The following is a 13,885-nucleotide window of genomic DNA, read 5'->3' as shown; positions in this document are numbered from 1 at the left end:
TGAAAAGGTTTGCGGTAACACCATGTAATGACTATCTCTAAATGAGTTGGGCTGGTTCTGAAAAGAACCATTGGCTTCAACTCGACGTTTTAATCAGTATGCTCTGATAAGAGTATACTGATCGAAACGACGAGTTGAAACCAACGGTTCTTCTCAGAGCATACTGATCGCAACATCGAGTTGAAACCAATGGTTTTTTTAAGAGCATACTGATCGAAACGTCGAGTTGAAACCAACGGTTACCACAAACCTTTCCATATCGTATTTCCACCATGCAAAGATTCAAATCCTCCTTATTTCCACCTTAATCTCTTCCACTACTACCCTCCCAATCCTCCCTACTCTACCACCTAACGGCCCCATAACCTTCCCCTGTACCCCCATCTCTACCCCTAGAGATTGAGGTCCTCATACGACCCATGTCTCGGGTTTACTTGCTCTCTGCCTTGCCGTACTTCTTGCTGGTTGTCTCGACTTTCTTCTGTCTTCTCTTTAGCTCATTGGGGAACTTGTCGTAGCACTTCTTGCAGACCGGCTTCAGATCAAACTCAATAAACTTGCTCCTGTAATGTGAAAGACATGAAAGAGGCTAGATCAAAATTCCAATCCAGAATAGACTAGATCAGTCTCACACAAGTTTGAGTATTTCCAGTTCCAACATACATTGCCTCAACATGTGAGGGAAAGTGGAAGAAAAGTATACCTAGGGTATACTTTTGGTTTTGGAATCGTTTTTGTTGTTGCAGTAACACCACGTGTATATTTTACGCTGTGGTGTAGACTTTGTTCCTTAAAATGTTGTCTCGCTATTTATTCTACTGCCGCTGAGTAGATTTCGGAATTCGGGGGAAACTTAGTTCTGAAAAGAACTGTCCTGCTTACTATTTATTTCCTGGAAGCTAGGAAATCAGCCAGGACTAGTACTTTCGCCAAGTGGATCAAAGGGACTTCTCGTAACTAAATTCACTACCATGGAGCGAGTTCTTAATAGGTCACTATTTGACTACCCTGCTCTAGTTAACGTCAGGAGAATGAAGAGCAGTGTTGTAGCTAGACCAGTTTTAGTGGTGGGCAATAAATCAAATTTTGTTGGAAGTCTACCAAGAGCAAGGGGATCAACAAAATTGTTCATGTTAAATTATGCGGTCATTATTGCTGTTTGTGTTATGGGGCCATGCATCAAGTTGAATGGCCTTTTGATTGTGTTCTTTCTCTGTGACATTTGATACTCCTTATCATCAGCTGTGTCTCAAATCAATGCAAAGAGGACATTTTTTTTAAGTCTGTGCTGGGCGACACATTGTATTTTGCTCAGAGTGCTGGGCAAAAAAATGTAAGTCCTGGGCAGGCTCGCCCAGCACCGCCCACTGTGGCTACAACACTGATGAAGAGTATGAAACATGTACTGGGTTCTTGTACGTACATAACACTTTACATGACAAACAGGACTTATTACAGCTTAGCGTCCCATCCAAAGGACAAAGCAATTTTTATGGTTTTGTGTGTTGCTCGAGAACACAAGTGTCATCACCTGAACCTGAACCCACCCTTCTGACAACACCAGCTGGACGTCTGGTGCACTAGTGAGTGATAAACCTTGATATCTGCTTACTTAGTACACTTGACTCATGGAGGTAGAATTAGATTCTACCTCCATGCTGGACTGAAGGACTAGAGGCTTACTTGGTTACATGGTGTATGCATGCCGGATCAGACTGCTTGACTATGACAGTGACTCCAAATGCAATAAGTATCATATTAGCTTGATGTTATACATAGTCCATACTCACTTAGCACTAAGAAGGGTATCACACGCGGAGCAGAAGAAATGATCCTCACACCATGTCTTGTTCATAGTACACATCACTGTAAAGAACCATCAAAGGCATTTATCAAATCTTGCTTAGCAAACTTGGCTATTTAGCAATAGTCAGCCGGGAATCAGTTACCATAAGAGACTTGACATGTAATCCTGGGAAGCTTGTCCTACTGAGCAAATTTTATGTTTGCTTACCAAGTTTCTGCACCATTATTGTGTTTAACAATTGAACAAAATTTGACCCAAACTTGAAACAAAACCACTGTCAAATGTGTGTTTTAGGTCATTTTACACCAAAATGTTTTAGGAAGAACGGTAGACTCTAAAAACTGGCATTTTGGTTGACTCAAATGACAATTAGTATAAAAAAAGGAATGGTACTGTGTTGTTGTTCACAATCAAAACTATCAAGTGCGATTTGCAGAGACACAAAGTAAATTAACTATCTCTATGAGCTGTGGTGGTTCTGAAAAGAACTGGGCCCAATTTCATAAAGCTGCTAAGCACGAAAATTTGCTTAGCATGGAATTTCTTTTTTGATAAAAACAGGATTACCAACCATATTGCCATTTATTGCACATTGCTTGTTACTGGTATTCAGATGTTGTTTGCTTGTCCTGAAAATCACGTGGAAATTTGGTTGGTTATCCTGTTTTTATCAAGGGATAAATATCATGCTTAGCAAATTTTTGTGCTTAGCAGCTCTATGAAATTGGGCCCAGGTGGTTTCACAACTCAGAACCACCATAGCTCAAACCTCACTTGATTGTATATTCCCACCGTGCAAACTTTCAAATCTTCAAACTTTACTACAGAAAGATTGTGTCCTTCTCATAGAATTGTTTGAAAGCGGGAAAAGTTCAACAGAAAGATCGAATTAAAATGAGCAGACTTACTCTCTGAGGTGATAGGCTTGTTGCAGTAGAAGCACATGTTTCCAAAAAGCTGCAAATTAAAAAACAAAAAAGGTTCCATCTCTGCAAAAATTGTCATGTCTTTCTTTTCTCCACACATACCCTAACATTGATCGAGCTTTACCCTCTTTCACTAAATCATTATTGGAATAGCACTCTTATTATTCCTGAATTTCCTGTTCTCCATGAGATTTGTTTTCCCCCGATTATCCAAAACAACATAAATATTGTACCATAGAGATATTACACTCGTTTTTGAAAGTGGAATTTGTTCTTTGTATTCAACTAATACTGCATAGATTCTTCAATTGCGTTGAGTTTTCTACCATTCAACAAATACTTAAAGACAATGGACACTATTGGTAATTGTCAAAGACCAGTCTTCTCACTTGGTGTATCTCAACATATGCATAAAATAACAAACCTTTGAGCTCAATCGGTCGCCGAATTTGCGAGATAATAATGAAAGATAAAAACAACCTTGTCACACAAAGTTGTGTGCTTTCTGATGCTTGATTTCGAGACCTCAAATTCTAAACTTGAGGTCTCGAAATCAAATTCTTCTCGAAAACTACGTCACTTCAGGGGGAGCTGTTTCTCACAATATTTTGTACCATCAACCTCTCCCCATTACTCTTAAAGCCATTGGACACATTCGGTAAACAATATTGTCAAAGGCTCACACTTCGTGTACCACAACTTATATATAAAATAACAAACCTGTGAAAATTTAGGCTCAATCGGTCATCGGAGTCGGGAGAAAATAACAGGAAAACCCACCCTTGTTTCCCCACGTTTCGCCGTGTCATGACATGTGTATAAAATAAATCCGTAGTTCTCGCTATCGAGAATTGATATTGTTTTAATGTTTTCTCAAAAAGTAAAGCATTTCATGGAATAATATTTCAAGAAAAGTCTTTCACCATTACCTTCTGTAAACCCTGTAAATTATTTGTAAATCTGTGACGAAAGTGTACAATGGCTTTAATCAAGAAAGGTTTTATGATGATAATTATTTTGACAATTACCAATAGTGTCCACTGCCTTCAATGAAACAAATATGATTCTTGCAGTGTGTCTCTCTTTTTAAAACAATTGTTCTTTTTTTTAAATGTTGCAGGTACAACACTTAAGTCTGGAGCAGAAGTTTAAAGTAAGGAGTCAGCAAAAGGTCTATCTTGAAGGTATTTATAACACTAGATGAGTATATCTTGTCTCTAGTATAAAAACAGGTACGAACAAAAGTTCAACAAATAATATGGCCTCATATTTTGACTCTAGCCGAGCCTTTCTCTAGGACTGTACTGGAGTCAAATGCAGGGGCCATGTTTTTATTATATTGTTACCCTCCCCAGGGTTATGGGGTGTGTTCCAGTTTGGAATCAAACATACATGTAATACAATACAATTATCACTTTCTGCATTTCTACAACATGTCATTTAGATTTGTAAATAAATGTTGTTTCTATTTTCCAAAATTATACAAATATGACAAATATCGAGTACTGACTGTTGAAGGTAAGCGATAGATCCTATAGTACTCAAGATATTTACAAAAGAATGAGTTTTTGTTAACAAACGGAGTAGTTGTTTTACCAGGTTGTAGTGGATCTCACAGTAGGCCTTGCCGTTACGCTCATAATGCTTATGACCAAGAAATGGCTTCTCACAACGAGCGCACACAAAGTGCTGCAAAGAAAACAGAAACAAACAAAAAGTAGTCAAGACATGTAAAGACGTACTTCTGTGTCGCAAGATGAAATCCTCGAGTCAGGATCACTCCCCGACAGACCCATTGCATTTGGCCTAATCGCCGAGGACAAACGAGGACAAACAATGAAAAACATGCACGTGTGTACGTAGATTGGTCCCCTGTCCTTATTTGTAAATAGACCTTAATCATAAAAAGAGTACAAATTCAGACTGACTCCTTGCACGCACGTCACACGCGGCGCGGCGACTGTGCCATGCTCACCATATTGGTGGGCGATTAGGTTTGCGTGCGCACTTCAATGTATAACGCACGTTGACATTGACCACCAAAATGACGCATCCAAGATTATTCTGATGATGACGTCAGGTGAATGGGGTCAATACCATACATAACACAGAAATCTTAAATTGTAGTGAAAATTCAAACAAAAGATGGCAAGTAAAAGCAGTACACAAACGATATAAACAAGAACCACCATATTAAAACTATTAAGGCCCCTAATTGTCAAATGTAAGTAGAAACACCAACCAGAGGAGGTGAAGTGGGGGAAAAACAGTAAACAAATAAATACAATGAATGAAAAAAATACTAATAGGATTTGACATCTTTTGCACAAAATGAATATAAGTGATTTGGACCCCGTCAAAGTTTAAGGTGTTGATAGAGCCAGTCACATACATGTAACTCCATGGCGTACATTCCTGATTCATACATCATGAAATAACATGTTTAATCCTCTCTAAGGTTGGTTATAGACCGTAGTGAATAACCCCCATTTTGCTATGAAAGTCGCCATTTTGTAGGGCAAACCGTATGCGCATCCAAACGCGTACATCAATGAAGCACGCAGCATTCCCGGTTTGATTTCTACAGCACATGTACGCAGACACCCGCGCACACGCGCACAGACGCCATGTTGTAGGGCAAATATTTGAACGGTGACGTCATATCCAATACGGTCTATAGTAGCTGACTCACCTCCACATGCCAATGTTTGCCCAGAGCAGTGACGATACGCTCCTCAATAGGACGATGGCAGGCACCGCAGATGGGTATTCCCTGTTTGTCATGACATGGTAGGCAATACAGCTCCCCTCGCAGCTCACGGGCACTTGGAGTCAACTCTTCTCTGTTAAGGGTAATGTGACAAAATATTAATTACTTGTAGGATTAGCGGTACAATTTTGAAATTCCGAGAAAGGGAAACACTTTTGTTTTATACATGTGCTTGTTCAGTGCAAGACCTTAATTTGAATGACACATTCAATGAAAGTACATTTTGAAAGTACGCATGATTGTACGTCGCGACAGAGAGCATTCTGGGGAACAGAGAGACGATTACCAGACTTATTGGATGTGAAGCAACTGTATAATGAATTTTAGGCGGCCTGCATTACTATTTTTCATACAATGAACCAATAAAAGAATTTTTTTTCCTTGAAGTTCAGTGTGAGTAAGTAAGAATCCCAGATACATTTTAACAACAAAATGTATTGCTTTTACCTTACATCATAACAATTTATTAAAACTTTGAACATTGAAATGATTTTAACGAATATAATTCTACACCTACATGTCATTGTAGTTTGTATTGATCAAGTGGTGACAAAAGCATAAAGAAAGAGGTACATAATACACGTATGGGAATTGGAAATAGTACAGATTAAACATTTGCAATGAAGGTCACAGATTGCTATTCTGATGCAGCTGTACTTACCCGCATTTGCAACAGTTGAAGTGATACGGGTGATAATACTCCATCTTCCACTTAATGTGTCCATCCTCCTCAATCAGGCCACTGTATAATATACACATAATGAATGTTTATGAGTGCAATGGTGCAAATATGTTCATGAGTTGAAAGATGGAATGTTCTATTCAACGAGGCGGAGCCGAGTTGAATGGAACATTCCAGCTTTCAACGAATGAACATATTCGCACCATTGCACGAATGAAAAACATTCATTATTTGTTTTATATAACATCCAAGTAGATCTTTGTCATTTTGATTGAAAGATACAACTTTCAAAACAAACAAAGCGTAGGCCTCCAATTTTTAATTGTAGAAGACGAATACTAGTATTTTTACTAATATGCCTTGCTGGGTTACCGAAGACAACGCGCACGCAGTGATGTTTTTACTCAGCTTTTTCGTTCCATCCGAAAAGTACCATTGCACGCTGGCAGCGTGCAATGGTACTTTTCGGATGGAACGAAAAAGCATGGTGAGTGACTCAGCGTGTATTGGTACTTTTATTTGCTATCACGTGACGGACAATCCTCCAATCAAATGGCAAGGATCGGCTTGGGTGTTATATAAAACAGATTAATCATATTTGTAAACTCTAAGGCATTCTAGTGAAGCTTGCTGACACACCACGCTACAAATCTTCAGTTGTAGTGGTTTTGAAAATAACAGCTGTGGTTTAACAACTCAACGTATGCTCTGATCGTCTTTAGAAGGCGATCAGAGCACACTGATCAAAACTTTTTGAGTTGTTAACCACAGCTGTTATTTTCAAAACTACCACAACCCTTATAAGGTGCTATATAAATCGGTCTTATAAATCACAAAAAAACCATAAAAACCTGTTTAAAAAAGTCTCTGACTTTGTTCAAGCGCTTTGAGCACCTTATTGTTGCAAAACAATATGAATACGATCAAACCAGGAAAACTGAAGCGAACTCCTCTTGTTGATAAGTGCACTTGGTTCTTGTACATGCATTACACAACAGACGGGACCAACAGCTTTTATCCCAACGAAGGACATAGCAAAAATTGTCATTTGTCTTGCTTAAGGACACAAGTGTCTCGACCGGGACTAGAAGTAACATTCTGCTGAGCAGAAACACATGAGCTTGAGCCACGTGTTTTTATCCGCTCAGCCATGCCACGTAAAATTGTAAGAAAAAAAGTTATTGTAATTGAGATACTTACTGGCACTTGAAACAGATATACTTTCCACTTCCTGCAAAAATGGAAAAAAAATCACAAAGTAAGTTCAGTAAATGATCCTGTGGGAATATTGGTATGCGGTATTTAATCAGTGTTATGAAATCGGGGCCCGAAATCAAGTCCTTCAGCACTGTCACATTATGTGTATGTATTTTACCTGCTGCTTTTTCTTTGAGATGACATGGGCGACACAGAGCTCTGTAAATGCAAAGAAAACATGTAGGAAGATGAGTTTTCTATGACAAATATAGCGATACAAACAAGGAAACTGACAATTTACAAATCACACTGATTAAAATGAACTCTTTCACAAACCAAATGGTCTTTAGCGACCGGTTTAAATCTCCTCAGAAAAATAGCTGTAAAACAAAAAACAATGATCGCACGACCAAACAGTTTTCAGAATGATAAAGAGGACCCTATAGGGTGTTATTGTGACCTGTTTTTAGGGGGGGTCGCTTTTTGCGAAAAAAAAAGTTATTAATTACTGTGTCAATAGGTTTAGTTTATCACTAAAATATGGTGCATGAAAGGGTTAAAGGTATTCTACAACTCATTTTGCATGTACGACTTTTACTTGTTGACCAGAAGTACTAATAAACGGCTGAGGGGCTAAGATAGAAAATAAGTAAATAAATGAGTAAAATTTTATATTAATTTAAATTTCACCCATATACACAAAATCACAGGCATATTACTCAGGTGGGATTCGAACCAATGATCAAATCTAGAGCAGTGTCAAAATATTGTATTACTCATTTAATAAATTCAAAGTTTTCTATTTACCTTCCTCTGTTCTTAATAAATCCAGTATCGGCCAGGACGGCAGTACAAAGCTCACAGCGGAAGCATTCTGCATGCCAGTTGTTATTCATTGCCTTGATCACACGACCAATCACAAACTCTCCTATCAGAGATAACAAAGTGGGAATCGGAATCAGAGGATATAAGGCAACAAACATTCTGTCTTCGTTGCTCCAGTGCAACGGACATGGATTGTTGTGACATAAAAGGATTTTATCCAAAAGTTGTGCTGTAAAGAAGCAAAAATCCATTGAAACTCTAACCCTCAAAAATTTGTCTTTAGACCATATCGATTATGACGTCACCATTCAAATACCTGCCCTTCAACATGGCGTCTGAAAGCAGGTGCGTGTGGGCGCTGTGCTTGGCCGTAGAAACCAAACCGGGAATGCTGTGTGCTTCATTCAATTATGTGTTTAGACGCGCATACAGCCTGCCCTACAAGATGGCGACTTTTTATAATAGCAACAAAGGAGTTACTCGATACGGTCTATATCCTCTTTCCCGAGTTGAAGGATTTAAAACAGAGGGGATGCAGTCCCATCTTATCACTGGGTCAGGCAGATGTAAATGTGTGTACTGCTAGATGCACTTAATGTACGAGCTTACATTGTAGGCTGGCTTAGATAGTCATTAAAATAACACAGCTGTGTCTATTGGAAGGTCAATTATAATTACAAAAACTTGTGTGTGTAATTATTGGTACTGAATGTCAGTAAAACTATCTGGCAGATTTGAACCCCCCCCCCCAAAAAAAAAAAAAAGTGATTTTTTTTCCTCTCGCTTTAGTTTGGTTTTGTCATAAACTGCACAAGGATGTATTGCAAAATGCACAGGAGTCTTGTCCTTATATGGCATAGGCTTAGGAACTGAATGTCAGTAAAACTATCTGGCAGATTTGAACCCCCCCCCCCAAAAAAAAAAGTGATTTTTTTTTCCTCTCGCTTTAGTTTGGTTTTGTCATAAACTGCACAAGGATGTATTGCAAATTGCACAGGAGTCTTGTCCTTATATGGCATAGGCTTAGGAACTTACCACATTTTCCACAGCAAGGAGCAAACAGCACTTGGAAGTCATGCTCACAGTACCTCCTACCTTCAAACTAACCAAAGATATATCAAATCATAAAACAAATATTAATAAATAATAATAGTAATGAATAACCATTAGTTGGTATGACACTGCTCTAGAATTACGAAGGTTGTGGGTTTGAATCCCACCCGAGTAATATGCCTGCGATTTTTGTCTTTCATCACAGAACTCGGGAAGGTACTGAGTATACAGTGCTAACACACATCAGTGTATAGGGGTAAAACCAAAATGAACATTCTTACACACTACAGTGCATATCACCACGAGGTCCCTATGCGCTGTCAGTATTGTCCTACAAGGTATACGGAGCAACATGCTGAAAACCGATTCTTTTACATGGGATCACCATGTAATGGTTTACAAGTTGCTGTGACGCAATACGCAGCCAAACAACTGTACTCTTAGCTGCATGGTAACCGTGACGTGACAGCTGTCAACAACCAAGACTATGATTTAACTATAGTTGGTTATATTATGTTATGCCTAGACGCCTTGGGTTAGCGTAGTGATCTCTCTCCTCAGCTTCTACCTCTAGGACCTGGTTCGAATCCTCCCAGGGCACTATGTGGATGGGATTTTCAGTCCATTCCTGACTGCGTGGGTTTTCTCCTTTGGCAGGATTGGGGTTTCTACCACATCTTGGGTGGTAGGGTTAGCAGAGTGGTATCTTTCCTCGTCTTCCATCACTGGGACCTGGTTCGAATCACTGGATTTGGTTTTCATTCCCTAACTGATTGCGAGGGTTTTTTCCTGGAATTTTTTAAAGGGGTTTTCCCCTCTTGAATCTGAAAGTCTTAATGATAGTTGGGACCTGATAATATTGAAATTTAATATCAGTAGTTACAACATTTCAAAATATAACATCATGAACAAGATTAATTTAGAAAGCTTGATTTCTGCTACATGTGGTCACTGTAATAAGACTAACCAAAGGTTCGCCCTGCAAAGGCTTACAGTTTGACAACTTACCTCGAAAAAGGTTCCCTCAGGAAAGGGGCGAAAACACTGAGCACATCTAGAAATGAGAAAAGGGTAGATTGCTAAAAACTTAGTAACTTAAGACTGAGAATGATGAAAAACCAACATAATTAGAGGCCTGCAAGACCAGTGCCAGCCTGTCTATCCTTGCGGATAACGAAATGGAACCAGTCTAAGTGAAGACAAGTAATTGTTATTTTGGCCTGTCTTCGATTCTCAGCAATCAGACAACCTCCTGAACAGGACGTAAATAGGTCAGGATTAAGGAAATCCATCTTTTAAATCCTCATGTAAACTTACACGCTTTTAACACAACTCACACAACATAACTTACACAAAGCATTCCTCGTGCCACATTTCCCCGTTGGAGTTGACAATCTTTTCATCCTCTCTGAACCCATCAGTGCAGCGGGTACAGATGGATATCCCACCCAGCGACATATTGAGCTACGATTCAAAGAAACCAAGAACATAATTTTTATAACAATAATTTGGGGGGCTAATCATCCTTACTCGCAGCTAAGAGCTGAATTGCAAAAGACGCAGCTAGAGAAGCAGGCATGCAAGGGTGCCTTTGGCTGCCAGCCACATTAACCCATTATGACCATGGAGCACAGCCAAGATCGAAAGTGTTTGATTTTTCCGAGGGAGAAAAACCGGATAGTATGGAAAACCCTTGTGGCACAGCAGAGAACCAACGCACAACTCAACTCACATGGCCCTGGCCGGGAATCGAATCGGGGTAACCTTGGTGAGAGATGAGCGCTTTACGCAGAAGCCAACCGTGAGACATTGAACACAAAATACAGTGAGAAAACATCAAAATTATTAAACAGATAAAAAGATACATAAGTTCTAAATCCTCTCTTTCTGTTTCTAATCCTTGCTGTGCCTGAATGTTTACAAAACCTTTGGAGGTCAGTTGCCCACCCCTGTACCCCCTGAGTTGTACACCATCGGTTACCAAATAGAGTAGGAAGGTTCAACGTTGAACATTCAAATCAACAAATTTATCAACAGCTTGCATGTAATCTACCTCGAAAACTTAAATAATCAAAATCAAACAACACAGCTACACAGATTAGAGTTTGAATCATAAAACTCAATTGCTTAAATTTTACTATTCTTTACCTGCGCTTATTTCAAAATAAATCACAAGAACTGTCTTAATAAAGTTTCAAGCATGTGAAAGGGTAAAATATCAAACAAATACCAACTACAAATTGATGTTGAATCTTACCACTACTTTTCATTTATTGCTTCATTAAGATTAAAAGAAATAGCCCACACACTCAGACATAATTGAGAATGCCACTTGAATGATGGTTAAATAAAATGAACATTTTGTTTTCAGTGGTACTGGTAGTCATCTTTTTTCTTCTTTTTTTCATCTTGGGTTTACACCATTGACATCATACTCAAAATTGCTGTTTAAGTCTCTCATAAAAACTACATAAAAGCCCACAAATCCTTTAAAAAACTACATAGTTTATAAATTATTTGTAGAACTTGAATGTAGATGTATTGTTGCAAGTTGTAAATAAAACTGTTAGCAATCCAATGTATGTATCCCATCCATGGCCATGTCGTCCCACACTCTACTCTCACAGGATGAACCAACAATATAAAAACATCCCAAATTACAAGGGAAGGAAATACCAAGCTTCCGTCTCTATGCAATGTCAAAACATGAAAACATGTACAATATGCCAATGTCATACAAAACTGATCCAGATTGCTGAGCACTCAGTGCGGTATGCTAGGAATGTGTACATGAACGCCCAGCCCCCAGCAATAATCCGTACATACAGTGTACAACAAGTGCGCCCATCATTCCCCCATCAACACTGTAAGTGTAAAACAAACCGATGAAACAGAATTCCACACGAAGTTTTCTCACAAAATCACCATATTTTCAAACTAGCGCAGCAATCTATCTATGCTTTGGTAATGTAAGATGCCCCTAAAATGAATGATACAAGTGATTGACAGCGAGAAAATGTGAAAATTAGGACTTACTTGGTGGGGCATTCAGGATGATCGGTTCAATATCAACACAGCGATTGCGGAAGTTACATGTAGAATGACGCCCTCTGTTGACGGAAGGGGTGCGGTTGCCCGAGTCCGTGGGTGGATGGGCGGGGTTGGAGGGGTGGGGGCTAGACTTGTCCAGTGGCATTTTATTCTTGAATAGTCTGGATGGCTCTTTTAAATCATTACGGTCTCTTTCTATTTTATAAACTCGTTTTTTTTAATCAATCCCAATACACTTTAGGCCTATGTAATTTTGTATATTGTGGGAATAACAACGCGGGCTTATTTATTGTCTTTCCGTTTTGTTCTGCCATTTCATGTATGTCTGTCCATGGTCCATGTATGTCCTTGTTGTCCATAGGTTGGGGAAAAAAAGCTGTTACTTCAACCGGACCCTATAGTGTCAGTTTGTTTAATTCACATTTGTATGTGGACAATGTATGCAGACCACCCGGAAGTAAGCTTTCTGTGGGACGGTTTGATTGGTCCGAGGTCTGAGGTGATGTTTGTCACTCAGCTGCACCCACATCACATAAGACCAATAAAAACACAGATATGTAAAGCTTACGTCATCTGGATACAATGACATCATTGTATCCAATGAAACCACTGGAAGTTCTGAAAAGTAATACAGACAGGATACCAGTGATACCCAACTAAAAAGTTCTTGCCTGCATCACTGTGAAGAAGAAGAAGACGACCGAATCCGCCTGGTTCAAGCGTTGTTTACTCTTCAACCTATTACTAATGGTCTTCAACCTTTCAATTATAGCTAATGGCTCCTTGCAAAAGAACCCCATGTCACCTTATGGTATGCATGAATCGGTTCTGTATGCCACTTTGATTTTCAATTCTGTAGTTTAATTGCAAGCAGCAACTGGGCACAGCAGAGCACACATTGTATAAGCCTGATATATCAGATTTATAGCTACGCACGTCGCGATTATGGAAGGTCTCAATTAACTAAGGAATTGTTCCCCTTTTTTGATTGGAAAATCAAGGTAGTCTCAAATTTGACAGACTATTATCTCGTGAACCGTGAGTTCGACGACATGTATTCGTCTTAAGATATAACTTCATCGGTACCCATGGGACTGGACAGGGTGTCATTACGTGTCGTGCGTTTATTTTGTATCGCTGCATGATGATAAGTTACACACGACCTCGGGTTGTAAATGGTGTCAATTATTACTGTTTGATGTCTGGTCATTCCTGGTGAGCCGTGAATGCAAAAAGGTTTTCAACCTTGTTCTTTTCAGCTTTGAATTTCCCGCTGTGGAGATGGTTTATTGATGATTTTGCTTGTTGTGGTTTAATGATAGTTTTTCTTATGGTAAAGTGCCTGGGAGCATTTTAATGGATTTGACATTTCAGGCAGAAATTGTCAAGGGATGTTTTCTACTATCAGCATCATCATCATGATTAGACCAATATTAAAGTTTTATGTAAATCTTTATCTTTAAACGAGGTTTTTTTCTTACAAATTCTGCAATGTTCCTTGAAATAAAAATAACTACGCATTGAAGCGAATGAAAAATGCATTATAATCCCAGTGTGCGGTAGAGCGCGACTTT

General features: G+C 39.0%; 1 protein-coding gene across 1 annotated transcript; it reads right to left on the bottom strand.

Moving 5' to 3' along the window:
* Positions 1 to 214: 214 nt before the first annotated feature.
* On the bottom strand, positions 215 to 12,349 carry LOC117298905 (LIM and senescent cell antigen-like-containing domain protein 1). Its single transcript, XM_033782282.1, has 13 exons — positions 12,297 to 12,349; positions 10,612 to 10,724; positions 10,269 to 10,314; positions 9,243 to 9,309; positions 8,190 to 8,310; positions 7,561 to 7,601; positions 7,386 to 7,416; positions 6,165 to 6,245; positions 5,426 to 5,576; positions 4,330 to 4,422; positions 2,716 to 2,764; positions 1,791 to 1,866; positions 215 to 563 (listed from the first exon to the last, which is right to left on the bottom strand). The coding sequence occupies exons 1-13, from the start codon at positions 12,306 to 12,308 to the stop codon at positions 431 to 433; spliced, it is 1,014 nt and encodes a 337-aa protein (XP_033638173.1). The 5' UTR covers positions 12,309 to 12,349; the 3' UTR covers positions 215 to 430.
* Positions 12,350 to 13,885: the final 1,536 nt, after the last annotated feature.

The sequence above is a fragment of the Asterias rubens genome, chromosome 13, assembly GCF_902459465.1.
Source record: "Asterias rubens chromosome 13, eAstRub1.3, whole genome shotgun sequence".
NCBI classification, from domain to species: Eukaryota; Metazoa; Echinodermata; class Asteroidea; order Forcipulatida; family Asteriidae; genus Asterias; species Asterias rubens.
The sequence above is the reverse complement of the archived record's forward strand: the minus strand, read 5'-3'. Positions and strand labels throughout refer to the sequence as shown.